The following is a 26,042-nucleotide window of genomic DNA, read 5'->3' on the forward strand; positions in this document are numbered from 1 at the left end:
AGTGTTACAATGAATTAGAAGATAATACAATGAACAACTCATTGATATTAGATACCCATTTTGTAAGATAAAATGCCTGCTAATGTAGAAAAACTATGAAGGTCAATCAATCAATCCATCATATCATTTGTAAATCGCACTACTCACCCGTGAGGGTCTCAAGGGGCTGGGGTGGGGAATGCTGCTACTGCTCGAAAAGCCAGGTCTTGAGGAGTTTTCTGAAGGTCAGCAGGTCTTGGGTCTGCCGTAGGTGGATTGGGATGGTGTTCCAGGTCTTGGCGGCGTGGGAGAATGATCTGCCTCCAGAGGTCGCTCTCTGGAAGCAGGGGACTAGGGCGAGGTCGGTGGAGAAGAGCTGGCGGGTGGGGGTGTAAAAGCCGAGTCGTCTGTTGAGGTACGTTGGCACAGTGTTGTGGAGTGCCTTGTGTGCTTGGGTGAGGAGCTTGAAGGTTATCCTCTTGTTGACCGGGAGCCAGTGCAGGTCTCTCAGGTGGGGTGTTATGTGGCTGCGGCGGGGGATGTCGAGGATCAGGCATGCAGAGGCGTTCTAGATGTGTTGGAGCCGTCTCAGGAGTTTGGCCGAGGCTCCTGCTTAGAGGGCGTTTCGGTAGTCCAACCTGCTGCTGACGAGGGCCTGGGTGACCGTTCTTCTTGTTTCAGTGGGGATCCACTTGTAGATCCTGCGGAGCATGTGGAGGGTGTTGAAGCAGGAGGAGGAGACGGCGCTGACCTGTTTAGTCATGGAGAGGGTGGAGTCGAGGATGACCCCTAGGATGCGTGCGTGGTCGGTGGGTGTTGGAGCGGTTCCCAGTGCAGTCGGCCACCAGGAGTCGTCCCAGGCTGAAGGGGTGGATCCAAGGATGAGGACCTCCGTCTTGTCAGAGTTCAGCTTTAGTCGGCTGTACCTCATCCATTCAGCGACGCCCTTTATTCCTTTGTGAAGGTTGGTTTTGGTGGTGTGGGGGTCCTTGGTGAGGGAGAGGATCAGCTGGGTGTCATCAGCGTAGGAGATGACGTTGAGGTCGTGCCATCGGGCGACGTGGGCGAGCGGTGCCATGTAGATGTTAAACAGAGTTGGGCTGAAGGATGAGCACTGGGGTATGCAGCAGATGATCTCGGTGGCTTTGGAGCGGAAGGGGGAAAGGCGGACGCTCTGTGTTCTGCTGGAGAGGAAGGAGGTGGTCCAGTCCAGGGCCTTCTCTTGGATCCCGGCGTTGGGGAGGCTTGTTCGTAGTGTGTGGTGGCAGACCGTGTCGAAGGCGGCTGACCGGTCCAGGAGGATGAGGGCTGCCGTTTCTCCGTTGTCCAGCATGGACTTGATGTCATCGGTGGCGGCGATTAGGGCAGTCTCGGTGCTGTGGTTGCTGCGGAACCCGGACTGGGAAGGGTCCAGGATGTTGTTCACCTCGAGGTAGCAGGTCAGTTGTTTGTGAGCAGTCTTCTCTATGACCTTTTTGCCGGGAAGGGGAGCAGGGTGGTGGGCCGGAAGTTCTTCAGGTCCTTGGGGTCTGCCTTGGGTTTCTTGAGTAAGGCGTTGATCTCGGTGTGCTTCCAGCTCCCCGGGAAGGATGCTGTCTCGAAGGAGGTGTTGATGAATTTCCGGAGATAGGGTGCGATGGCTGTGCTGGCTTTGTTGAAGATCTGGTGTGGGCATGGGTCTGACGGAGATCCGGAGTGGATGGTGAAGGTCCAAATATAAAAAAAAAAGAATTGTTATTCTTTGCAGCATTGCGTAGAGCCGTTATGGACTGCTCTCCAGCACTCACTACAACTCCACAATCCATGCAGTGTGATGCTATTGGGGAAAAATGTAGAGCCAAATCTTAAAGTTGAGATTGGACTTTTGAACTGACTCTCTGCTTCGGTGTTGTTGTGCTGCTATTGAAGTCGAGGGTCCTTCAGCTTTGCGTTGCCTTCTTGTTGTTCACTATGAACTCATCTTAAAAAATTTGCAAAAAATATAAAAGGGGGGAAAAAAGGACCATGAATAATTTTTGGCAGCATTGCGAATAGCTGTAAAACACTGCTCACCCGCTCCTATAACAACACTACAGTCCATGCAATACGTTGCCATTCTTGAAAACTCTGGAGCCATATCTGTTGTAAGAGTCTGTACCTCTGAAGGGACTTTCTAGCCAGGAATTGTTGAAGCTGCCACCTATGTAGATGGCCATCCAGCTTCCTGCTGCTTCATTGGCAGTTGAAGACGTTTTATATGATAGGTTTTTAGATGATCGAACATGAACATCAGTCCAAAAAAAGCCTCCAGACAAAATCTACCACCTGCTCACCATAAACGTCTAGAAAAGAAGGTTCAAGAAGGAGGAGTATGCTTATACATCCTATTTATTTTACTGAACAGTATATTATCCAATGATATTTCTTACTTTCACGGTCATGTGATGTTTCAGATTGTGCGTTGCACTAGTTTGGCAACAGTTTTTAATTCCCCATGAGTAGGGTAACAATGGGTAGTTTGATGTGTGTTTTGTAGGTATGTTCTAATTGTGAGCTCAGATGTTGTTATTTTTTTAAACTGTTCTTTTTTTATAAATGTGTTGTTGAAATAAAGTTAATCCAATATTTAATATCGCCTCTGTTGTGAATATATATTTGGGATATCGGGATAGGTGCGTGATTTCTGGTAGGGGTTCCACTGTTGTGTTTAGGTTTTTGATGTTATTGAACAGCCAAACTCAAACTTTGTGTAAAATATGTCTAGATATCTGTTTTTCACTCTGTCATTTGTATTCATGACTACAGATGTCATTGCGACCTTTGGTGTTGCTGTGAAGAAGGAAGATGCATTTTCTATTTAGTTCTTTCGACAAATGAATACAAAGGGGAAAGTTAAATTAGTATCTTACTAAATAGCTACACTGAAACCTTATGTAACATATGTCTATATATGTGTTTTACATTTTGTTAAAAACACCCGGTATTCGCAATCTGACCTTGGCAATGGCACTCGTAGAATAATACAGGCACTACCTGTGCAATCATCAAGGATGACCTTTCTGCACCACTCTGCAAACGCGCCTCCTGGCATAGTACTAGTTGGGGTAGAAATCCCCTTGGGAATTGAGGGTGTTAGGGGGCCCAACTATCGCTCCTGTTATCGCCAGCAAATCCCACACAGTCAGTTTGCTAAAAGGTCTTTGGATGCCATGCCCCCTTTATGCACCATTTTGCAGACGTGGCTCCTGGTACACTACTGGTTGGGGAATAAAGTTCTCTCGCATGCTAAAGGACCTTTGAGACCAAGAAACCCTCCTGTTACTTTCTGTAAGTCCTACACAGCGAGATTCCTGACACCTGGGCAGAGGCCCCATCCCCTTTCCACACCATTCTGCAAACACCATTGCTACTTAAAAAAAAAAAAATGGAAATTCACTGAAAAAAACAAAGGTTACAGGTAAATTATAGTTTAGAATTAGCATTCAGAAAACCTTAGAAATTCACTGAAAAAAACAAAGGTTACAGGGCTGTTATTGTTAGGAAATATAATTAAAAAACCTTAGATATTCACACAAAAAATAAAAGGTTACAGGGACGTTTGAGATAGACTGATGTTTCACTCATACAAAACTAGAGACATTCAGCAGTTCTAGTTAGCTGAGCTTACTATCACACCAGCCCCCACAGTGCACTGCTTATGACCTAACATATTACATCACTCATGACATGTTTAGTGACATCACTGATGACATCTCAAATGACATCACTAATGACATCCTTTGGTGACTGTGAGTGTTTCTAAAGGTTTATGAGTGTTAAATATATATGCACCATATGTATTGTATTGAAGAATCAGTGGGTGTATGAGTGCCTGAATGGATGATTTATTGGGTCCGTGACTGACTGTATAAGTGAGTGATTATGTGTCTTAGTCATTGTATGGGTCACTGACTAGGTTGTCTGAATGTCTGTATTAGTCTGTTGGTTGGTGTCGAAGTGGTAGTATGGGTTGGTAAGTGCGTACATGTGTGTGTGTATGGGTGATTGATCGGTTGTCTGAGTACCTGTATGGGTGTATGAGTGTCTGTGTGGGTGGGTGAGAGTTTGTGTGACTGGCTTCATTTATGAGTGAGTGCATGAGTCAGTGGGTGTATGGGTTAATGAGTGTAAGTGAAGGGTTATATAAGTGACTGACTGTGTCTATGGCTGTATGGGTGAGTGAATGGATGTGTCAATGGTATATGGGTGAGTAAGTGGATATCTGAAAGACAGTATAGGTGAGTGTTTGAGTATATCAGTGACTGTATGTGTGAGTGAGGGATTGTGACCGTGGCTATATGGGTTAGTGAGTGTGTGTGTGAGGGTCTGTATGGGTGAGTGATTATATGTTAGTATCTGTAGGAATACGTGAGGGGCTGTGTGTAACTTTATAGGTGAGTAACTGACTGTCAAATTAGCTCTATAGGCGAGTGAGTAGGTGTGCGAGGAGCTCTATGAGTGACTGACAGTGTGTGAGTGGCTGTATGGTTGTAGGAGTGGATATATCAGTGTCTGTATTAGTGAGCCAGTTTGTGTCCGAGTGGCTGTAAGGGGTGACTGAGCGGATGTGTGTGTAGACCTATGAATCAGTGAGTGGGTATGTAAGTCCTGGTATGTGTGTATCAATGGTTTCGAGAATGGCAGTGTGAAAGTTGAAGTGGGTGTATGAATGGTTACATGGGGGTGTGATTGACTGTGTCAGAGATTCTGTGAATGATGTAATCAGTGATGTCACGGACCATGTCATGAGTGATGTAATTTGAGAGGTCATAAGCAGTGCATTGGTGAATTTCTCTGGTTTTGTACGAGTGAAATATCAACCTAACTATAAATGTTTATGGAATATTTTGCTTTTAATTACCGCTTGCTTTCAGTACTGATAGTGCATGTGTATACATAGCAGGTGTACAGGGTACATGAGGTCCAAATACATTTTTACAAATCAAACTTATTGTAGGACACCGTACAATACATCTTTAGTGAGACTTTGGTCGCTCTTTCCTTCCTTTGTAAACGTTTATCTGTGAAAAGGCCCTCTCAACATTGGCACTTGAGACTGGCAACACCAAAACAGCCAGTACACAATTTGCTAACTGTGGCCAATGACATAGCTTTTTATGCCAATACTGGTGAACCTGAAGATTGTGATTGTCTAGGACATGTTCTGCAACATATGCATTGAATTGGGCACATATGCTCTCAGTTATTGAAGAGGTAAAAAATGAAGCAGTACTTTTCAAAGTCTGGAGAAAATTCAGAAGGGATCTATAAGTTGTGCAGAGTACCTCAGTGAGGCCTCAAAAACTTCAATTGCCATGGTTGGTGAAGGGACATTTCTATGCATCATTGCAAGCCATTTCCCATAGACTATAAAATAAAATTTCTTGAATTGCCCCTCAACATTTCTTTGCTTACCAATTGGCAAGAATTCTAACATGGAGCATGTTGCGGTGCCAAAGTCGCTAAAAGTGTCGCTCAGCCTACTCTCAAGGAGGTGTTTCATATCTACACCAATTACGCTGTACACTTGGTGGACAAGGGTGTTTTCAGACTCTAGTATTTTCATTAAGTCCACTACAGCAGTCCTGTTTTCCTGTAAAAACCTAAGCATGCAGTAGACTGTACTTTTTTCACATCACTATCAATATGTGACTAAAGATCATCACATTTCTTGACATTGGCATCACTAAGCAAAGATTCCGTAGGTCATCACATGGATAATATGGCATCCACAGCCTCTAGGACTAAGAACCACCGACTAAATGACACAGTTAAGATGACTCTTTTTTTGATGCCACCCAAAGCACAAAGTGAGAAATATTTGCATTTTAGTTCCCGGGCATAACGAAACAGTGTACTAGAATAGACTACAAAGTCAATAGCATTCTTCATTAACTCTGAAGAGTGTAATGATGCTTTCAGCATCCCATTTAGCAAGTGACAAGGAGCACTTACAGGGAAGCACTTCAGTCCAGGTAGTGAATTTGACAGGGCATCATTCAACTTTTTCATATACATAGCTGAATTACTGCAAATACAAACAATATCACTCCAATCTTAATTGAACTTGGTGGGAACTTTTTCAAGCAGCATTCCAAGTGACACTGCGTTCCAATTTTACCAACGTCTGGTGTCATTTTTTCACCACTATCTCAGATGGTTGGTGACAACATTCTTTTCACATATACCTTTCACTAAACCTTGCATTGAATGATTAAAGCCTGAGGTGTTTGGCAATTCACCTACAAACAATACTGACTTGTTAGAAAAGGGGGGCTGATGTATCAAAGGATTTCACCCATTCTCTGTGTGTAAATGTGATGGTACATATTGGGAAGGATTCTTATGAAACCAGCCATTTTACCTATTAGTGAAATCAAATATAGCCAAAATATCAAATATGATTGATATTTCCTGATTCTCTACAGTTTAAAAAAACCTAAATAAGACCTAAAACATGCTTCGAAACACTCATCTTTAGACCAAAGACCACAAAACTGAAAAAAGCATAAGGCAGAAGAAAGAGGCAATATTTTAGCGACATCCCTAAACAACTAAACTCAAGCAGCTTAATGTTAGCCCATTCTTTCTTGCTGCTGCCTTGTATAACAAAGTTGCAATGTATTGGCACCTTCAGGAAGAATTAGAAATTACTCTTTCACTCATCTTTTCCTTTCTTTAATTGGCACTTAGTTTGTGGTTTCAAAGGTGTTTTTTCAGTGTTTATATGTTTACACTGGTGATGGCTATTTTCCTTTTGGTGGGGGTTTATCAGTTATTATAGGTTTAAACCTAAAACCAGACAGCCTGCATATATATGTATATGTTTGAATTGTGTGTTTAAAATATTTGCCAAGATTAGTTTTGTCTAGGTATCTTCTTCCTGATCCTTTTCTTTATTTAATCAGGAAAGCCAATCAAGTTTACGTTGCTAGCCTGTGATGTTAAAGGGAAGGAAGATCAATCTGGGCCAGAAAATATGCTTGTAGAACCATTTACAGGAGATGGTAAGTACACAAGCTCTGTTTAAATTGTGTACATTTAATGCATTTTTACTACAATGCAGCGCCCGTTTCCGTCTAAAGAAAATCCTAATACAATGTGAGCAAATAGACCATTTTATGATGCACAATTGCAAATTTTCCTTACATCATTTGCTACAAACATTGCTATTGAAGTATGAGATGGCGTTCCATAGATTTGGTGACCTTGACTTTGCTTAAGAAAAAGGGGTCATGAAGACCCCAGACTTCAGGACATATGCAACACAGCTACAATACATCATACAACAGTTTACTCATAAGGAGTTCTATCTAGTGATTGAATCTTTCCAGGATTTATTTTTCTCTGTTTCTAATGTCTCTTTTCACTTCCCAAGAGTAAAAGTAAAAAGCTACCCCAAAAATTGACAACAATCGATAAGGTGGCCTCGTCCCATCTCCAGAAATGATGGCACATGCCACACCTGGACGTGGATGCCAGTTCTTTGTTTCTGTAACCTTAGACCTGGATTCAGCACTCCGCTTCGGAACGTGTGTAGGTCCTTCACCAACTTCCAAAATGTTGTTTTGTGGCAGTTTGCTAGGTATATGTCTGCTGCGAAGACTACTTGCTTCAAGCTATGCCACACTTGCAGGAAGCGGATGTCGTTTATGGTCTTACTTGACATCTGTCAGAAAGTTGGAGGCAAAGTTGAAAGTTGCTGAGCAGAAGCAACAAGGCTGGTTCAGCTCCAAATCTCTGCCATTTTCCTTCTCCAAACCCTGGTATTGCTTCTAATTCAGGTCTCCATCCTCGAGTAAGTCCTAGACGGAGTAGAGGAACAAGCGCAAGATATCGACACAGGAGTCCTCTCCTGTGCAGTTATCACTCAAAATCCTGTGCAGTTGTCACTCAAAAGCCCGATTCCACACCAGTCTGACTCACCCATTCCCCAGCTACAGCCGATGCGCCCCAAATTTCCTGGGCCGTAGATACATTTGCAACAGGTAGATACCTTAAATAGGCAATTGTGAAGCTTTTTCGGAGCGTCTGATGATATCCCGATTCCGCTTGTGTCCTCATTTGGAGTTCTGCTGACGAGGGGTTTGTGGGTCAGACTGACCACATTATACCTCTGCCTAGCTCTGCTGTCAGAACCAGGCTGCGCCTGTACTCTCTTGCTTAAGGTCACGCTTGTTTGGTTCCAGCCGTGTCCGGAGGTGGCAGTTCCAGACACCAATCTCGGATCTGGTATAACATTTGGCTTGATCTCTGCATATCTCTCACTACATGATCACTAAGGCTCAGTCTATGGAGTGTGATGATTCTTCGACAGTGCCTTTGCCTCCGCACCAGTATTTTCAGTGCCGTGAGGTCTTGTTTGTTTCAGATCCAGATGCAATACAAGATTTGTAAAATGTTCTTTATGAGGATAATGATAATGATGAGACTGTCAATTTTTGTACCCACCTACTATACAGATGATCGGCTATATTTAGAGCTTCCGAATGCTAGTGACTTTGATACGTCACCAGAAACTGACTTTAACTCCCCATTTAAGCGTCCCATGAGGAAATAGCCCCCATTGCTGTTGTGGTGAATAGGGCCTCAGGGAGGTTGTACCTGTAGTTGCCAGCTGTGGAAATTAGCAAACCTGCTTACAGAAATCTTGCAACCTGGCCCTTTAGCGTCCGAGCCTCTGTTTCCTTTCAGTGAAGCCATGACAGAAGCTTTGAGGGCAGCATAGTTAAAACCATCTGTGGTTCCACTACTAATTTCCCACATCACTAGGCACCATAGGCCTTCTACAGGTGATCCATCTTTCTCATACTGCAACCCACACCAGAAAGCCTCATGATTCAGGCTTTGGCCAGTAAACTGAAGCTGAACGCCTTCCCTACAGACCAGCCATAGGAAGAATAGAAGAAAATTGATGCGCTTTGCAAGAGAGTGTTTCCTTCTCAGTTTGGCTTCGTAATTTCTGAATGCTTTTTGTTTGTGAGGGAGCACTCATGCTCTCTGGAATATGGTGAGTGAAATCTTGACTTTTCCTACCTGAGGAGGTCTAAAATACTTTGTTCCATACGGTCTGTGAAGGTGTGGATGCGGCCAAATATGTTTTGGGGGCTGCCTGGACACCACAGGTGTGCGATTCGTGCTATGAGCACTAGTGTAGTGACTTACCGTCATGCCTCATTGGGAGCTACATTTATTTCTGCTGACATAAAGGAATGTCTTATGAGTATGCCTTTTGAGTGCTCAGGGCTGTTTGAAGATGAGATAAATTCAGCCTTGGAGTGGTTCAAAGATTCTGTGCTCCAGCCCTTTCCCTGATCTTATTACCCCCACCCCACCCTGACAGTTCCACAAGCAACAACAGAAGTTCAAAAGCTTGTCCCAGAAACTGAATTGGTGCCAGAGGCAGTCATCTTAACCTGTTCAGCAGCCAGGTCAACAGGCGCCTGACTCCAGGGCATGTGGTTGTGGCTGAAGATGGGGCCGCCAGCAAGGCCAGTCTTCGTCTTCGCCTTCGCCTGCTGCTGTGAATACATAGTGATCTGCAGCCAGTAAGTGGCAGGATAGGTTTTTAGCTGCCCACTGGCATGCAATTAACTTAGACCAATAGGTACTGCAGGTTGTTCATTATGTTGCACTCTTTCTTTTTCTGTCGACCTTCCCACTCAGTTTCTGTTATTTTTGCTCAGACTTCAGCAGAACATGCCTTCGTACTTGCCAAAGTAGATTTGCTATTCCTCACCAAAGGGACAATAGAGAGAGTCTCTGAGAAGGAGAGGGGCAGCAGTTGCTACTTGTTGAACTCCAAGAAAGACCATAAGCTCAGGCCAATTTTAACCATTAAACGTGGTTATTGAACACCTTCCTTTGTAAGGACAAATTCAGGATCCTAACACTGCCCATGGCCTCTTCCACTGTAGATCCTGAACACTGGATGGTGTCCTTGGACTTACTAGACACATTCTTTCATGTACCCATCCTTCATTCCCAAAGGCATTTACTCCACTTTGTTGGGAGGTCAGATCCCTTCAAGTTTACCATCCTTCCTTTTCGCTTCCCCTCGGACCCTTTAGAAGTTTATGGTTGCGGCTAGTATTTGCAGGTTAAGAATACACATATTCATAGATCTCTGAGGGCTCATCAGTTAGTCTCAGGCCATCTTCGGATGACCATCTTGCTGCTGTCTTTCCTGGGAACTCTTCATCAAGTAGTTGAAATCACATTAACAGGCGGTGCAAAGGATAGGGTTTGCTCTGGACAGAGTGGCATTTAAATCCTTTACCCGAGCGAGCCTAGGACCAAAACGCAGGTGACCCCTCCCATTTCCCCCTCTTCCCCCCCCCTTTGCAAAATCAGGTTGTTTTGTGATATTTAGGAGTGCACCTGCGTTTTTGGTCCCAGGCTTGATGGCCATCTAGGGAAACCTACCAAAGCCAGACATTTCTGGAAACTAGACACCCGGGGAGTCCTTGAAGTTGTGGCTTACGTGGAGTCTCCCAATGTTTTCTTACCCAAAATCCTCTGCAAACTTCAAATTTAGCTAAAAGAAAAATCTCACTTTCCTCAGATTTCTGTGTGAGAAAGTTATGGGATCACTGGGCATGAACACATTTCCTACCATCCATCCTTCCCCCAGGTCTCCCGATAAAAATGCTACCTCACTTGTGTGGGTAGACCTAGTACCCGCGACAGGAAACAGTCCAAAATGCAACATGGGTGCAGCACATTTTTCTTCCAAAAGCTGACCCTCTTTTCCAGTGTGGGTAGCTCTAGATTTTGGGCCCTAGCTCTGCTGGTACCTTAGGAAACCTAGCCAATCTGTACCCTTTTGAAAAATTACACACTTAGGGCTATCTAGGGTGGGCTGACTTGCGTGGCTCTAACCATGTTATTTTTTTACCCAGATCGCTTGCAAACCACACATTTCTAGGTGTTATTTCTTTGCCAGGATAGAGGCTCCTGACTGCCTACGGGCTCATTCCACCACACCTAAGGTAGTTCTAGTGCTAGACTTCTACCAGGCTTTAATGGGGAGTCAAGCTACAACTTCACCAAGCCCTATTGTGTTAACTCATAACTTTCCAAAGGAAGGCTTTTTAATTGCTCTGTCCTGCAGGACCTCCTCTCAGACCCTTGACCGTTTTAGGACACTGATTAGGTATGTGTTCTAAATGTGAAGGAATTTGCAATTAGAAGTACAAGTTACTTGCCTTTGGTAATGCTCTTTTTGATAGTCACTCTTATCTGCAAATTCTTTACCTCACTCCTTTCCCTTTCCACAGAAAGGAATTCTATGTGTTCATAGTGCTCTATATTATATTTTGCATGCTGTAACAGTTGGTTTCTGATGGTCTGTCTATGGGTGTGGAATTCTTGGTTGTCAACTGATGTCAGCATGTCCAGGTAGGATCACTCTATGGCTCCATGCTGTTACTTCGAGAGTGGGATAACACTGCCCTAAATCCAAAGACACAACCTAGTGGTGTGTGGGAACAGTTGTTAAAAGGTTTCCGGTTCCAGTCTGTTGCCTGGGGGAATTAAAAATGTGACAAATCTGTGTTAGGGAAGCCAGCAGGAAGACCTTTACTGAAGATAAGTAAAATATAGTGCTATTCTCAAGGATCTGGGAATATATACAGTAAACCAGATTTCTTTTATTGCTGGCAGAAGAAGGCAAACAAGTTTTGAAACTGTGCAAAGCATGTCAAAATTTTTATATCACAAGTCGTGGGACTGAATAACCCCTGCATGTTCTACTGTTGTGTACCCCTGCCGTCGGTGCCCTGACTTTTTATTAGGTCCTGGCTTTTTACTTAGGCCCTGACTTCTTATTTAGGCCCTGGCTTCTTATTTATGCCTTGGCTTCACACTAATCTAGAGCGTGTTCTGCGACTTGGAGTGGTGCACCAAGCATTCCCTCATAGTGGGCATCAGAATATTGCCCCTGCCTTGGCTACATCACATAAAGTGGTTGTGGCATCATAATGTTCTTTGTGTATATTTTGTGGGACCAAATATTTTTCTCTGTCTGAGAGAAAGTGTTGTGTGTGAAATTCTACTGTTCTGCGAATCCCAGAACACTTGTGTTTACATTGCGTGTATGTCGAGTGCTTATATGTGCAGTGAGCGTGTAGCTCATTTATGGAAGCAAGTCATCCTATGCTGTCCAGAACTCCAGCAATGCCCAAAGGGTTAGTGCTTCTGCCCAACCCAGAGTGAATCCCAAGCAGGAACTGCCATATCAAATGAAGCAGAAGCTTGAAGCCCAGGGGCTTAAACTTCCTCCAGATACAACCCTGTGTGAACCCAGCCGGGAGGCCGGCACTAACCACAATGAGCACCTTTTGGATCTTTGCTTGGAGGCTGTATTTGCAATGTTTGGCCCCAGCCGAGCAGGCTTGTCGTACTGCTCTCCTGAAGCCAGTGTCCAAGTGAAACCATCACTGCAGTCCCATAAAGCAGAGACTGCCGAAAGTGTGAGACAGAAGAGTTCCCATTAGTGCTAGCCTACCACAACATCGAAAGCAGGTAACAGGGCTTCACACCAAAGACTGAGCTGGACACGCAGACCTTTTTCTGTAGCATGTGGAGTGAATTTTGCCTCATCAATCCATTTAATTTGTGTATGAACTGTTTAGCTGTACTACAAGCTACTCTGATTGAGCAGAGACCTTTTGATCTGCACATGTGCCTAATCCTTGTCTAATTACTTTAGAGAGAAAATCAATAGACATGGAGAGTGCACTAAAGCAAATGGGTTGTGTGATTATGCCACCAAGTGGAATTTACAACCTTGCAACTTAGACTCCTTTAATTGTCGTATCTGACTGAGACTTCTAGCCACAGATTCCTTACCGTAGATTTATCCCCAGGCCTCAGACTGTACCCAGAATTTTTTGTGTGAGTAATAGGTGGCGTTGTCAGTGTCATCTGCGCTGGAGGTGACTTGCACAGTGCCTATAAAGGTGCCACCCCAACACACTGACGTCAGTTCTTTTCTTTCCTTGCCAGTAAGGACAGATCCGGAAAAGAGCTACCCCCCAGTAACTTTTTGAAGATTTTTTTAGATTTTGTCTGCTGGTATGGCAGGGATATCGGCAAAGAAGCCCTGTGGTGCCTGTCACCAGCAAATGTCGATGACGGAGCCACACCTCTTTTGCCTCTGGTGTCTTGAGTGCTACCACAATGCCAAGACCTGCGGTGCTTGCCACACTATGCATCCAAGGGCCTTGAGGGAGCAGCCCCTCAGGCTCCTTACTGCTTGATGTGAGAGGCCCCCATGGTCTTAATCCTGGTAGAGAGGAAGATCCCGGGATCGGTCGCGGAGCCATCTATGTTCGTTGCAGTCATCCGGGCAATTGGGTAAGTCCCACAAAAAAAAGATCAAGAAGATGAGGAGGTCTTCGACTTCGTTCCGTCGGTCAAAGTCATCTGATAAGACGAAAGAATGTCTACATTCGAGGCCTGGCTCCACGTTTGAGCCTGGGCTATTTCCACACTGCCTTAAATTACCTGAAGGCCAATCGCTTCATATTTGGGTGGCCCATTCCTGTGGCGTGCCTTTGGGGTCTGCGGGTTTGGGAGGGGCCCCTGCTGGTTTTTAACTGGCGGGATTGCCCTCTGCACCAGTCAGGCCCCTTGTGTCCATGAATGGATCCGGACTGGTGCCGGTTTAGCCACCTCCACCTTCCCTAGCGTCGGCTCTTCTGCCGACTTACCCGGTTCTGCTTGTGCAAACTGGCAACGTCATCCCCATTCTCATCTCCAACTTCCTCCAGGCCGGAGCCTGTGCCCTATTCCTATTGGCTACAACCAGAGGAAGATTTGGAGGGGCCACAGGAACTTGAAGAATACCAGCCCCCAGACTATACAGAGGTCACGTGGTGTGAGGATTTGGCAGACGCCAGTGGACTAGACACCTTTTCAGATACTGCCTTGGTCTTTCCTCCTACCTCATTTGCAATGGTAATGAGGCGGGTAGCTGAGGTCCTGGACCTTCAGTTACCCAGTGTGGCAGTTAAGGCAAACGTCTTGATGGTGGTGCTTCAGCCAGGAGTGATCTCATTTGAACCACTTCTCCCGTTTAATGAAGGCCTCATGGCGATATTCCCTCAATTTTTTTTTCCTGTGTGCCATTGCAGTAAATGGTTTATGTACACTGCAGCCAATTTCATGTGCGTCAAAGAAGGTGACAACTCACTAAGCAAGCGAGTGAGCTACCAGGTTCAGTGGCGTTTGCCAAAAGTGCGATCACTCACCCTTAAACCCAAGATGTCACCTCAGGGCTGACCCGTTGTCTGACTCCTAGCCCTTCAGCTGCCACCTGTTGATGAAAGGACCAGGATCGGACACTACTGAAAGTTAACAGATTGTTGATTAAGTATTGTATTGCAATTAAATTTATATAGCACTTATTAGACCTAACAAGGTGTTCAAGTGCTTTATGCCAATCAGTACTTTGATCGGGTACCAAGATAAGGGGTTAATCCAGCGGTTATTTTTGTTAAGGTTTAGTCTAGCTCTCTCAAGTAGACAGTTCTATGTCTCCATGTCCACTCCAGTGTCTTTGAGGTGGATTAGTATCTGTTAAGTAGGATCATTAGTGGGGGCGGGTATATGAGTCCATGCTGATGGTCATTGCGATTAGTAAAGGAGCAAGAGCAGATTATGCTACAGTCTCCCTCCATGGTTTCTAGTTCCTTAGCTAAAGTTTGGGGAAAATTTTTGTTTAGGGATCCTGTCTACAGCATAGCCACAATTCCTTATCTGAGGAATCGATTCTGTCAAATGTATCCTCATATTTCGAGTTCCTCCCAAAAAAGTCCACACCAATACATTGACTAATCAAAAATGATCCAAATGAGGATATGGTCTTTAGAAAATATTCAGAGAGTTCTATTGAGTTCTTGGTATCAAGCGTTATATGATTCTCTTAGCACTTCAACATTTGCAGACACCTATTGATAGGTACTTAACAGAAAATGTTTTCAGTGACTTTCCAGAAAAATGTATTATGAATGATCAGATAATTAACTACACTGTAAAAGTTCATTAAAAATAAAATCAAATATTAGCCGGATTTATATTAAACTTTTTTTAGAGATGAATTGCCTGTACAAGTTCAAATGACATGCTAATTGTGTCATTTGATCCATGATTGAATAACAAGTACAAAAACACTCCATGACAAATAAAATTGGCATCTGGTATCCGGTGTAATTTATCTCTGTTAATTACCGAGCCAACGGAAATTGGGTTTGCCTGTTCTATTACTCCTATTTGTAACATTTATCCCGGGTAGCTACTAACCGATTATATCTTGTGGTAAAATTGAAAACCTTGTAAATTGTGCTCAATTTCAATTCAATTTCTTTTGGAGTTTGTGTTGTTAAAATGGCTGCAAATTGAATTCACTCCCTACTTGTGTTTGACATATATTGTTGCCCTATTTCATTCATTGCAAACATATTATACTCTATACTTAATTTAAGGCCTTTGGGTGAGTCTTTTTCACCCACTGGATTTTTCTTGTTTCAGATCCTTCAGCTACTGGCCCGAGACAGTCATACTCATTTTGGACCAACCTATATAAGTATTGTAGTATTACGCCCGCATTCGCCTGTGCCCATATGGAGATTGCAACCGGCGCCACTTCTGGACGCCCGCTTCCGCGACTACCTTTCCACGCAAACGGCACAGTGCTTTGAGGAGAACACAGGCACGGCGTCCTCCCCCCAGATTGAGTGGGACGCCTTCAAGGTAGTGCACAGGTAGTGCTCAGGGGACACTGTCTGGGTACACAGGGGCACATACAGAAGCAACTAGAGAGAGACCTGACGCACATAGAATCTGATCTACTTCAGCGGGAGCAGGAGGCGATGGGTGGAGTGGTTGAATCACTGCACGCAGCACACGCTGAGCACGAGAGGCTATTGGAACGGCTGCGTCATGTCAATTACGCAGCCCACTCGGCACGCACACACCACATTGGTGATAAGCCCCGCAAACTATTGGCCTGGCTCATCAGACAGGAAGACCGCTCGGCGCCAGTATCCGCAATATATACGGATGAGGGCGAGGTGGTATATACACAAAGCAAAATACATGAGGCCTTCACGAGCCACTACCGAGCTCTGTACAGCTCCCAGCTCCGAGTTCCCACCGAGGATATAGCGAACTATCTCTCGGGCATACAACTTCCGAAAGCTACTGCTATGATCTGGGTGCACCGATCACAGCCGACGAATTGCGCGCCACCATTTTTGCTTTGTCGAATGGCAAGTCTCCGGGTCCGGACGGGCTGCCGGCCGAATATTATAAGGCTTGTTCAGATATTCTGATCCCAGAATTGCTGAAGATGTATGCGGTGGCCACTGACGATTCTGCTCTCCCTCCCACACTTAACGAGGCCACGCTTATCTCCCTCCTAAAACCAGGCAGAGACGGCATGCGTCTGGGATCTTATCTGCCACTGGCCTTGCTAAACACCGACTATAACATCCTTGCTTCCACCCTAGCTCAGCGTCTGGCCCCCCTAGTCCCAACCCTTGTGCACCATGATCAGAATGGCTTTGTACCCACACGCAGCACCTCCCGCAACATTCGAAGGTTTTTCAAAATACAAACATATGCCACCAACAACTGGCCTCGATCGGGATGCCTCGTCTTAGACCTTGAGAAAGCCTTCGATTCTGTTGAGTGGCCCTACATCAGAACGACGCTGGAAAAATATGAACTCGGGGACGACTACATTGGTATGGTGGGGCTCCGCTACCAGAGACCGACTGTACGTGTGCGCACGGGCGGGCTGCTGTCTGACGCTATTCGGGTGCAGAGAGGGACCAAACAGGGATGCCCTCTGTCCCCATTGCTTTTTTCGATGGCAATGGGACCTCTTGCAGAATTCCTATGAACACAGGGAGAGGAGTGGGGGATCCCACTGGCGGACGGCCTACACGCGGTCTCGCTTTACGCAGACGATTTGCTCCTGTATGTTAGAGACTTAGGGTCAACTGGGCAAAGTCAGGGGCGTACTCCTTCAATCCAGATATACAGGAATGTGACATCTGCATAAATAATGGGAGACTCACCTGGCACCCCACGACATTCAGATAGCTCGGCATTCATATCTACAGAGCCCCGCCTGACATTCTAGAGGGGAACCTGATCAGAGCTATTTCCTCCTTGCGAGCGCAGATGGCATTCTGGAAGACCCTACCCTTAAACGTGCCCAGCCGAGTCACACTGACTAAAATGATAGTCTTGCCAAGACTGTTGTACCACTTTGCCAACATCCCACTATATGTTCCGACCCGGATATTTCGGGAACTGGAAACATTGATTCGGAACCTCATCTGGAACTCGGGGAGACCCCGTGTGGCATTGACAAAACTCTATGTACCTACGGAGGCTGGGGGCCTTGCGGTTCCCAATTTGGAACTGTATTACCTCGCGGCTCAGATGCAATGGGCAACGGGATGGTTAAGTGGCAGGAACTGAGACGAAACCGCCACAGATGCCGTGACCTACACACACACGTAGGTGTGCTCACTGTTCCACCCTTAGACCAAAGCCCCACTTCCAACACAAGTTCACGTGGCTGTGGCTCGCAGATGCTTCTTACGCTGCTTGAAATGGACACGAGAGGGGAGGCCCTATGCCCCGGCGCTTCCGCTCCTGGGCACACCCAGGGATGGAGGGGTAATAACAGAAGCGATGCTGGACGGGTGGGTGGAGGCGGGAGTGGAGACGCTGGGAGATCTGTATGCCGAGGGCGCCCTGCTTCCCTTCGGGACTCTGGCTAGGGACACCGGCTGCCGGCCGGACAATTTCTCCTTCACGCGTCCATCATACGCACGCTGGCACGCCCTTGGGGAGACTTGACCGACGAGCCACAGACGAACCACTTTCTACAGTACCTCCATGTCATAGGCAACGGCTCCCACGTGGTCCACTGGCTGACCCAAGCCCTCTTAACACATACACAGCGATCCACACAACAACTCCGGGATAAGTGGGCGGAAGATAGAGGAAGGGTATGGGCGGACAAGGAGTGGGCCATGATACTGGCCGGCCCGGTCAACGTCCCACGCAATTCACGTTTTAAAATTATACAATTTTACATATTACATCGCGCGTATCTGTCGCCAGACAAGATCAATAAATACTTCTTGACCACCACCACCTCCGCGTGCCCCAGATGCTCCCTGGTTGGTGCGGATCTCCTGCACATGCTTTGGGCTTGCCCCGTTATATCACCATATTGGACTATGGTGACTACCCTACTGAAGAAGAGCACCGGCGATGACCTGCCACACACGTGGGAGGCGTGTATCTTGGGCTTATACAAAAGGAATAGAGTCAACAGGGTACCGGCCAGGTTCCGAGACCTGGGCCTCATCACGGCCAAGCGCTTACTCACTAAACAGTGGAAAAAAGATAGACCCCCACAGGCCAAACACTGGTACACCTCCTTCGACAACTGGGCGAGAACAGAGTGTGTCACACTGCGCAGAGAGGAGACGGCGGGACTAAAAAAATTCCCCATTGCACAATTCTGGGACGACACCTTACAATCCTTCCAACAGGCGAGCCTGGATCAGGGAGTCACATAGGGGTGCCCTCCCACTGGGTTGACACTTGACGTTGACTAGGAAGAAACACATTGTGCTCCCGCCACCACCTTATTGCCAGAGTCGACGGGGAGCCCCAACACATGCCTGAGACACGAGCTGCTGCTGCGTACCTATGCAGCAGGGGCGACCTGGGAACTCCCGCTGCACCGGCACAAACGCTCTGACACCTATAGGGCTTTGCCACGCCTTTTCCCCCCACCCTCCCACTGCCTCCACGAGGGGAACTAGCCCTCCTCATGACCACAACCACCCCGAGCCACTGTCATACCACCGACTCAATACCTCCATAGTCATGCATTGACACTCCTCCCACTACAATGACCTGTCCTCCCCATCCTTCTCCTTTGAGACTTATCCCCCCTCCATCTTTTCCCCATCCTTCCCTCACTGGTTCAGTCCGGGGGACATGTCAGTTTTCCCCCCCCCCGACGCCTTTTGTTAAAATGTTGAGAATATGGTATTGGATCCATACAATTGTTTACTCCGAACCAAATGCACGGCGTTCCCGTAAGGGGGTAAATCACCCATATCATCCGATGGAACAGACCAGAGATAGACACATGGGCGCAATAACATGCCGCCCTATGCTAGCTCCTATATACTTTGGCTTAAGATACACCCACAAGTCATACAGCAACACACTCGCCACAGAGTTCAACACCTCTCGTGTAATTCACCGATTGTCTCGAAGCCCTGTGGTGTGGCAGGACCTATTTATCTACTCGCAGATTAGCATTGTTGTTTTGGTATGAGATGATTTATGTGTAATATTTTCCTTTACTCAATGCCTTTGAAGTGTATTGTATTGATGATAATTGCTTGAAAACCAATAAAACCTATTCAAACAAAAAAAATATAAGTATTGTAGTATTACTATTTGTTTTCAATTGTCATTTTGCGTCTGCCCTTCTGACCCTATTGTTCTGCAAAAATAACTATTTATTTTACATCTGAAATCAGTCTGCGAATGGTAAATAACACTTTAAATTAATTTGAACAACTAAAAACCCCTTCTCATGTGGCAATCATGTATTATAGAACCACTTTTCTCTCCTAATATATTTTTATACTGTATGTGATATAGATCTCTTGCCTTTTCTCCCCAATGGTAGGTTTTCTGACTGAATCTGGAAAGACAAGAGCTAGCATTATTCTCTGCAGTGCAAAGGAGTGTTCCTTCCAGGTTACACAAATGGGTTTGAAGGTGAGCCGTATTTGCTACAGTACAACTGAATTCTATGGGGCTAGAGAGAGTGGGAGCTGACACTAAAATTATGAATTTCTTGGTCTATAGTCTGTCGACATATGTCAATCATTTAAAATGTTTTCAGTGGATGGTTGGATTCAAATAGTGCGTTTCTTAAAAATCTATAATCGTTTTAGAAGATTCACTAGTTACTTATAAAACAGTTGTAGATGATTAGTCCATATGCATCAAAAATCCCTCTAGCTGAACACAGCAAAGTGCAATATTATGATTACTAGCCTTAAAAGGATTTTAAAATTTAAATTGACAAGGTCATAATTATGCATTCCAATGTTTCTTGTTGCTCACAGAAGTACAGTAACCACTTAATGGCAACATTGTTAATTGTTCAGCCTTGATAGATATGCAGATTAATTTATTGGTTGGAATTCCACAGCCAGCAACCACATCTCCTAGATAAAGTTTGAAAATGCATATTTATCTGATATCCTGTTTTAAAGGAAACTCATTTGTGTGGACCTATGTGACCTGGACAAATCCAAAAGCTCTGCATCTGACAAATGTTTATTGTTTGTGGTTTTAATTTTCGTTGCCTGCAGTTTTTCTACACCGTCTTTAAAAAAAAATCCCTCGATCTTCCTTCCTTTTTAATTTTGTTTGTATTTTCAGGCCATGTAACGTCTTTTGCTACTGATCTATGAATTTGTGTCATTACTCTTTCAGTTTGCATTATGCTTTAGATGTTGTCTTTGTGTCTTTATTTTTTGTGTTTCAGTTTATTTGTAGGAACATTTTCATAAGAAAACTAGCTTTAGCCCATGAAAAACGACTGTCATCAGAAGAACCCCATCCCTGTGTGCTGCTTTTACTTTGGTTCATTTGTTGATTTTTTTGTGTGAGCCATTCTTTTTTAAATGACAGAGAACGTGTTTTGTTGACCTTTTTTGAGGCAACGTTCATTTGAACTTTGTCTCATTTAATCCAACACTGGCTTCTAACAAAGTTGACAGTGAAGTTATGCTGCTGCAGAGTTTTGAGAACGTATTGGAACTGGACAGAGCAGTATTGCTTGGTTCTCCTAGTTCTAGCAATAGCGAATTTATGTGAAATTGTATGTACCAAGAATAAGAGCAAATGTTTGATTAGAAGCGTGCTGCACAAAGGAGCCATTTCATGAAGATAGTCCATCCTAATAATATAAAGAGAGAGCCCAAACCTTTGAGGCGGATAAGCTCAGGAACTACAGCGCCAATCGGAAGACCCAATACAGCATTGCAAAACACAGTATCAGCAAATGGACATAGGCTATACAGCAGCCCACCATATACATTATAAGGGTAAAAGTACGTTAGGGGCAAAGTAGTCTGTTGTGGGTGTGTGCGTTGTGCTGGGGGCGTGTGCATAGAGCAATGGGCGCGGCATTCTTCAAAACCCAACCCTGCTGAATTATACCGCTTGCGAGAAGCGTTCGGAGTAGTCCGTTGTGGGAGTGTGCGTTGTGCTGGGGGCGTGTGCATAGAGCGATGGGCGCGGCATTTGTCAAAAACAAGCTGGATTCCACCGCTTGCGAGAAGCGTCCTGGGTGGGACTAGCGTTCCAATATGAGTGGGCGGTGTATTTGGCATTTTTGTGGGCGTTGGACGTTGACGCCATGTGGGGCGTCTAAGTGGCGCTACAGCGGACAAACACGTTTGCGGCTGACACAGTTCGCATGTTGCAGTGGCGTCCGGTACAGTGGACAAACACGTTTGCGGCTGGAGCCGACAAAGACGTTCCCAAAATTGCTCGGGTGCTGAGGCGGGTGCTGAGGCGATTCAGCGTAGCAGCAGGGCTAAAACACAGTCACTGTGGTGCTTCCTCACACTGGCTGGACAAGCGGAGGCAGATGCTTGGCTGCAATGGACACCTAGCGTTACCGTGTATGCACTGCTCAACTACACAGGTAAAAAAGAACTTTTGAGACTTTCATTTTCATCCCCGGACAACGTCGGGCGGGCAGCTAGGATAGAATAAAAAAGCAAAGTTAATTAACTGTTTGTTAAAGGAATGGAGCATTTTTAATCCCTACAGAAGCTAGTGGGACAAATGTACGGATTATTGGGTGGACACTATTGGGATAAAGGTGTTTAAGGCCGCTAGTGAATTGATCAACTACTTTTTGACTAGCATGCATTAGTGGTACGCATAACTTCTCCATTTACTTTTTTTTATTTTTTTGGTTGGCAAGCAGTTAATCTCTGACTTTGTTGTAGTTTTTCAAGCCTGTGAGTGGATAGGCAGTGACCATTTCCCCACAGAAATGTTAGGTAGGATTGCTGGTACCAGCCATCTTGAAAGAAGTTGATGATAAACCACAATAAGACGATGGTACTGCATACCAACTCTGTACTCAACTGCACAATTGTTCAATAATTGATGAAAACGGGGCATTTAAAAATGAATATGAAACTAAAAAATTGTGAAATGTTAATGGTTTTAGTTCTGGCTAGAAGAACAAGTCTCAACACTTGACCAGTGGAAATAAAAATGAAGGTTGGTTTAATAATGGCTGCAAGGCAGCAAGGTGTTGCTTTAGGAAGTGTCTTAGAAAATATATTTATTCACTAGAGCCTGTGTTGTTACTGGGTTGCAAGCTTGCTCAATGTGGTCATAGGAATTTCCTCATAAACAAAAAGGCAGCTATTCCAAAAGCATGGAAAAACTATGTATATTTCAGTTAGAGTAAATAACTCTGTTGGCTTTTGGAAACTGGTAGCTGCTGGATATTTGACGAGGGTGCGCTGGGCAGGAAATGAGATCAGTGGTAATGGAGAAGCGTTGGCGGAAAATGAAGTGGGCGGTAATGGGGGAAAGGTTTGCTATATCTCAAGTAATAGCTGAAACACTTATTCTCCAGTATTAGGGGTGTCTTTCATAGATTGACATGCTTGAATATTCCCCGTCGTCGAAGTGGGAGTCCCACGGTATATAAAAAAATAGCAATAATGCTAATATAACATAAATGATAATATCATATAATAATAATAGAGATAATACACTGTAAAAACCTCTACAATGGTAACTTCCATAGGAAGACAGTATAAGAGAAAAAACTCATTTGTAACATATCAGTGTCATTATGTTGGTCCAACCTGCAGCCAATCAGGCTCACGCACCCTCTAGAACCTTCTCCTCAGAAGCTCAAGCCCTCAGATTTTCTACCGCACGTCGTGTGAAGGGAGTCTCCCTGAGCTCTGCTCAGTTTTCTTCAAAGTTTGTCTCTTCAAATTATTTTTCCAAGAATGTCAAGTAAGAAGTCCTTGTTTAGAGCTTGCTCTTCATGTGGGAAACTGCGTTTGTTTGAGAAGGACCCCCACCAAAAGTGTATTTACTGCCTGTACCCTGACCACAAGGTGGATGAATGTAAAATCTGTAGAGCTCTTCCTTCTAAGACTCTCAGAGACAGGGAAGGTCGCCTTCTTATATGGTTGAAGCGCCTCCAAGATAAAGAAGATGTTCTGTCAGACGCAGTAAGTCTTCAGTCAGGCTGTTCCACTGTTCCTTCCAAGCGTGGGAGTGTTCAAAACTTGCCTTCTCCTTTTCTTCAGAAAAAGAAAAAGCTGGCTTTGCCTGTGGCACAATCTTCAAATTCTATGCCTTCTGTGTCAACGCCCACGAGACCTGGCTCTCAGGCGTCTTGTCCAGGCTCTATCAGTATTCTGACAGTCCTGACTCCCAGGTCGTCGACGGGCTCGTCGACGACCGTTCCGTCCACAAGATTGGCTTTGCTGTCTTCGTCGACGACCTCTGTGACGACGACGTCTGCTTCCTCGTCGTCGACGACGGTGATGTCGACATCCTCGACGTCGACGAGAACTCCTACGATCCCGTCGACGATCCCTATTGTCTCGTCGGCGACGAAGTTGCCGTCGACGAAGAAAACCTCTTCGACGTCGAAGAATTCCTCGTCGACGAAGGTCCCGTCGACGTCAGCCTCTCCGTCGACCACCTCGTCGACGTCGGCATCGTCGACGAAGAAGGCAACGATGGTTCCGACGACGAGAGCCCCGTCGACGTCGAGTGCTCCGTCGACCAGCTCCATGACGACGGCGTCGTCGTCGAAGAAGGCGACGCCGGTTCCGTCGACGAAGGTACCGTCGACGAAGGTACCGTCGACTACGATACCGTCGACGAAAGTATCGTCGACGAAGATACCGTCGACGAAGACACCGTCTCCTCAGATTCCAGCAAAGACGGCTCCGTCGACGCACGTTCCGTCGACGACGATACCGTCGACGACGAATCCCTCAGTGGGCCCTACCTCGTCGACGATGGCGATTTCTTCAGCGGCATGTTCAGGATCCTCGTCAGGATCGGGTTCTTTTGCCACCATGCCTCTGGTACCACTGCCTTCCTTGACCTCTGGCAGGGATTCTTCTATGCAGCTGCCGCCTCCTGATCTCCAATTACCCTCGCCTTTGATGGCAACTGATCACGAGACTGGATCTATGGGGGAAGATGATGACGATGAAGCTCACAGTCCATCAGAATTGATTATAAAATGTCAAGACTCCAGTTCTGACCAGGAGGACGTGGAGGAAGTGGTCCAACCGGATGACCAATTTGTCCAGTTGCCTATGGCATCTTTTCCAGTTTCTTTGTTTTCAAACCTCCAGCATATGCTGGATGACTACAACAGAAGGTTTCCGCCTACCCCTCAGGGTACTCCAAGCCACGCTCCTGCGGAGGACTCCGGCCCTGCCACCCATCCACAGTCTTTGGAGCAGCCTCTTTTGACAGAGCTTCCCCGCCCTCACCCCCCTCTTCTTCCGCAACCTGGTGCGCACGGGGTGGATGAGTCGGACAGTGAAGAAGGGGAATTACACCAGGATACTGACGATGATCAGGATCCAGATATGGCGGATTACGACGACTATCGGATACAGACACCTTCTCCGCAACAGCCAGAGGCGGGTGATGCGCCTACCATTGATACAGCAAGCTTCCATGTGCTGATGAATAAAGCGGCGGACCGCTTTAAATTGCCGAGAGAACAACGGCAAGAAGATTGCTTTCTCTACGATTTCAAAAACAAACCATGCAAACAAATTCACACCATACCAATCATAGAATTTGTATGGAAAGAAGGGATAAGAATTATGCATTCTCCTAACTCCTTGCCGGCACAAGTCCCTCGCCTGGAAAAGAAATACAAGGCTCCTGCGGGTTCACCTGCTTGTTTGCTGTCGCATCCCAAACCGGACTCGGTTGTCACACAGGCGGCACAGCGACGATCACGTAATCCGGCGACTCCTCTCACTACTCCACCTGATAGAGAGGGTCGACGTTTGGACGCCATTGGGAAGAAATTTTCCACCATGTCCTCTACATCGGTACGCGCTGCAAATGCGTTGGCCATTCTAGGTCGCTTCGACAGGCAAATGTGGTCGGACATTTCCGCATTCGTTTCTCTAATTCCAGAAGCGTCCAGAGCGGAAGCCCAGCAAGTTCTCCAGGATGGCATGAGGGCGTCAGAGGAACTGATTGACTGCGCGATTGATGTGGCGAGTACGGGATTTCGCATCCTCGCCAGTGCTGCGGCTCTCCGCCGCCAGGGCTGGCTTAAATCCACTTCTTTCCGGCAAGAAGTCCAGTCGAAGATACTCGACATGCCCTATGACGGTGAATCTCTTTTTGGCGCTCACATTGACGAGGCGCTTGAGTCAATTAAAAAGGACACCGATACAGCAAAATCGCTAGTCTCCTTACAATTTAAGAAGCAGCCCTTTCGTGGCGCCCGTGGAAGAGGTTCGTCTTCCACGAATTTTCGAGGAGGACACACTCAGTACCGCCAATTCAACCAAGGCAATCAACGTTACTCCTCTCAGCAGTCTACTCGCCAAAATCAGTCACGACCCTATAAAGGAAAACCTACTTATAGGGGTGCCAACAACAAACGCCAGTGACTCTCATGTCACACAAGGAGTTGGAGGGAGAATCTCGCGGTTTTATTCCCAATGGTCTCTGATAACATCGTACCAATGGGTATTGGACATTGTTCGCAAGGGTCATGCCTTGGAGTTCACAGAGATTCCTCCTCATTCTCCGCCATCAGGCCCGCCACCTCCCCATTTTCTAGAATTGCAACATCAAGTTCGTCTTCTCATACTAAAAGGTGCAGTCGAAGTGGTTCCTATATCACAACAAGGGACAGGTTTCTACTCACG

General features: G+C 45.8%; 1 protein-coding gene across 1 annotated transcript in view; it reads left to right on the forward strand.

Annotated features, from left to right (window-relative positions):
- Positions 1-26,042, forward strand: part of ZZEF1 (zinc finger ZZ-type and EF-hand domain containing 1) — a 1,627,273-nt gene that overhangs the window by 264,856 nt on the left and 1,336,375 nt on the right. The window contains exons 9-10 of the mRNA XM_078679684.1: positions 6,906-7,004; positions 19,742-19,833. Coding sequence (XP_078535810.1) covers positions 6,906-7,004; positions 19,742-19,833 — 191 coding nt within the window. The remainder of the gene's footprint in view (positions 1-6,905; positions 7,005-19,741; positions 19,834-26,042) is intronic.

This window comes from Lissotriton helveticus, chromosome 3_1 (genome assembly GCF_964261635.1).
Source record: "Lissotriton helveticus chromosome 3_1, aLisHel1.1, whole genome shotgun sequence".
In the NCBI taxonomy this organism is placed as follows: domain Eukaryota; kingdom Metazoa; phylum Chordata; class Amphibia; order Caudata; family Salamandridae; genus Lissotriton; species Lissotriton helveticus.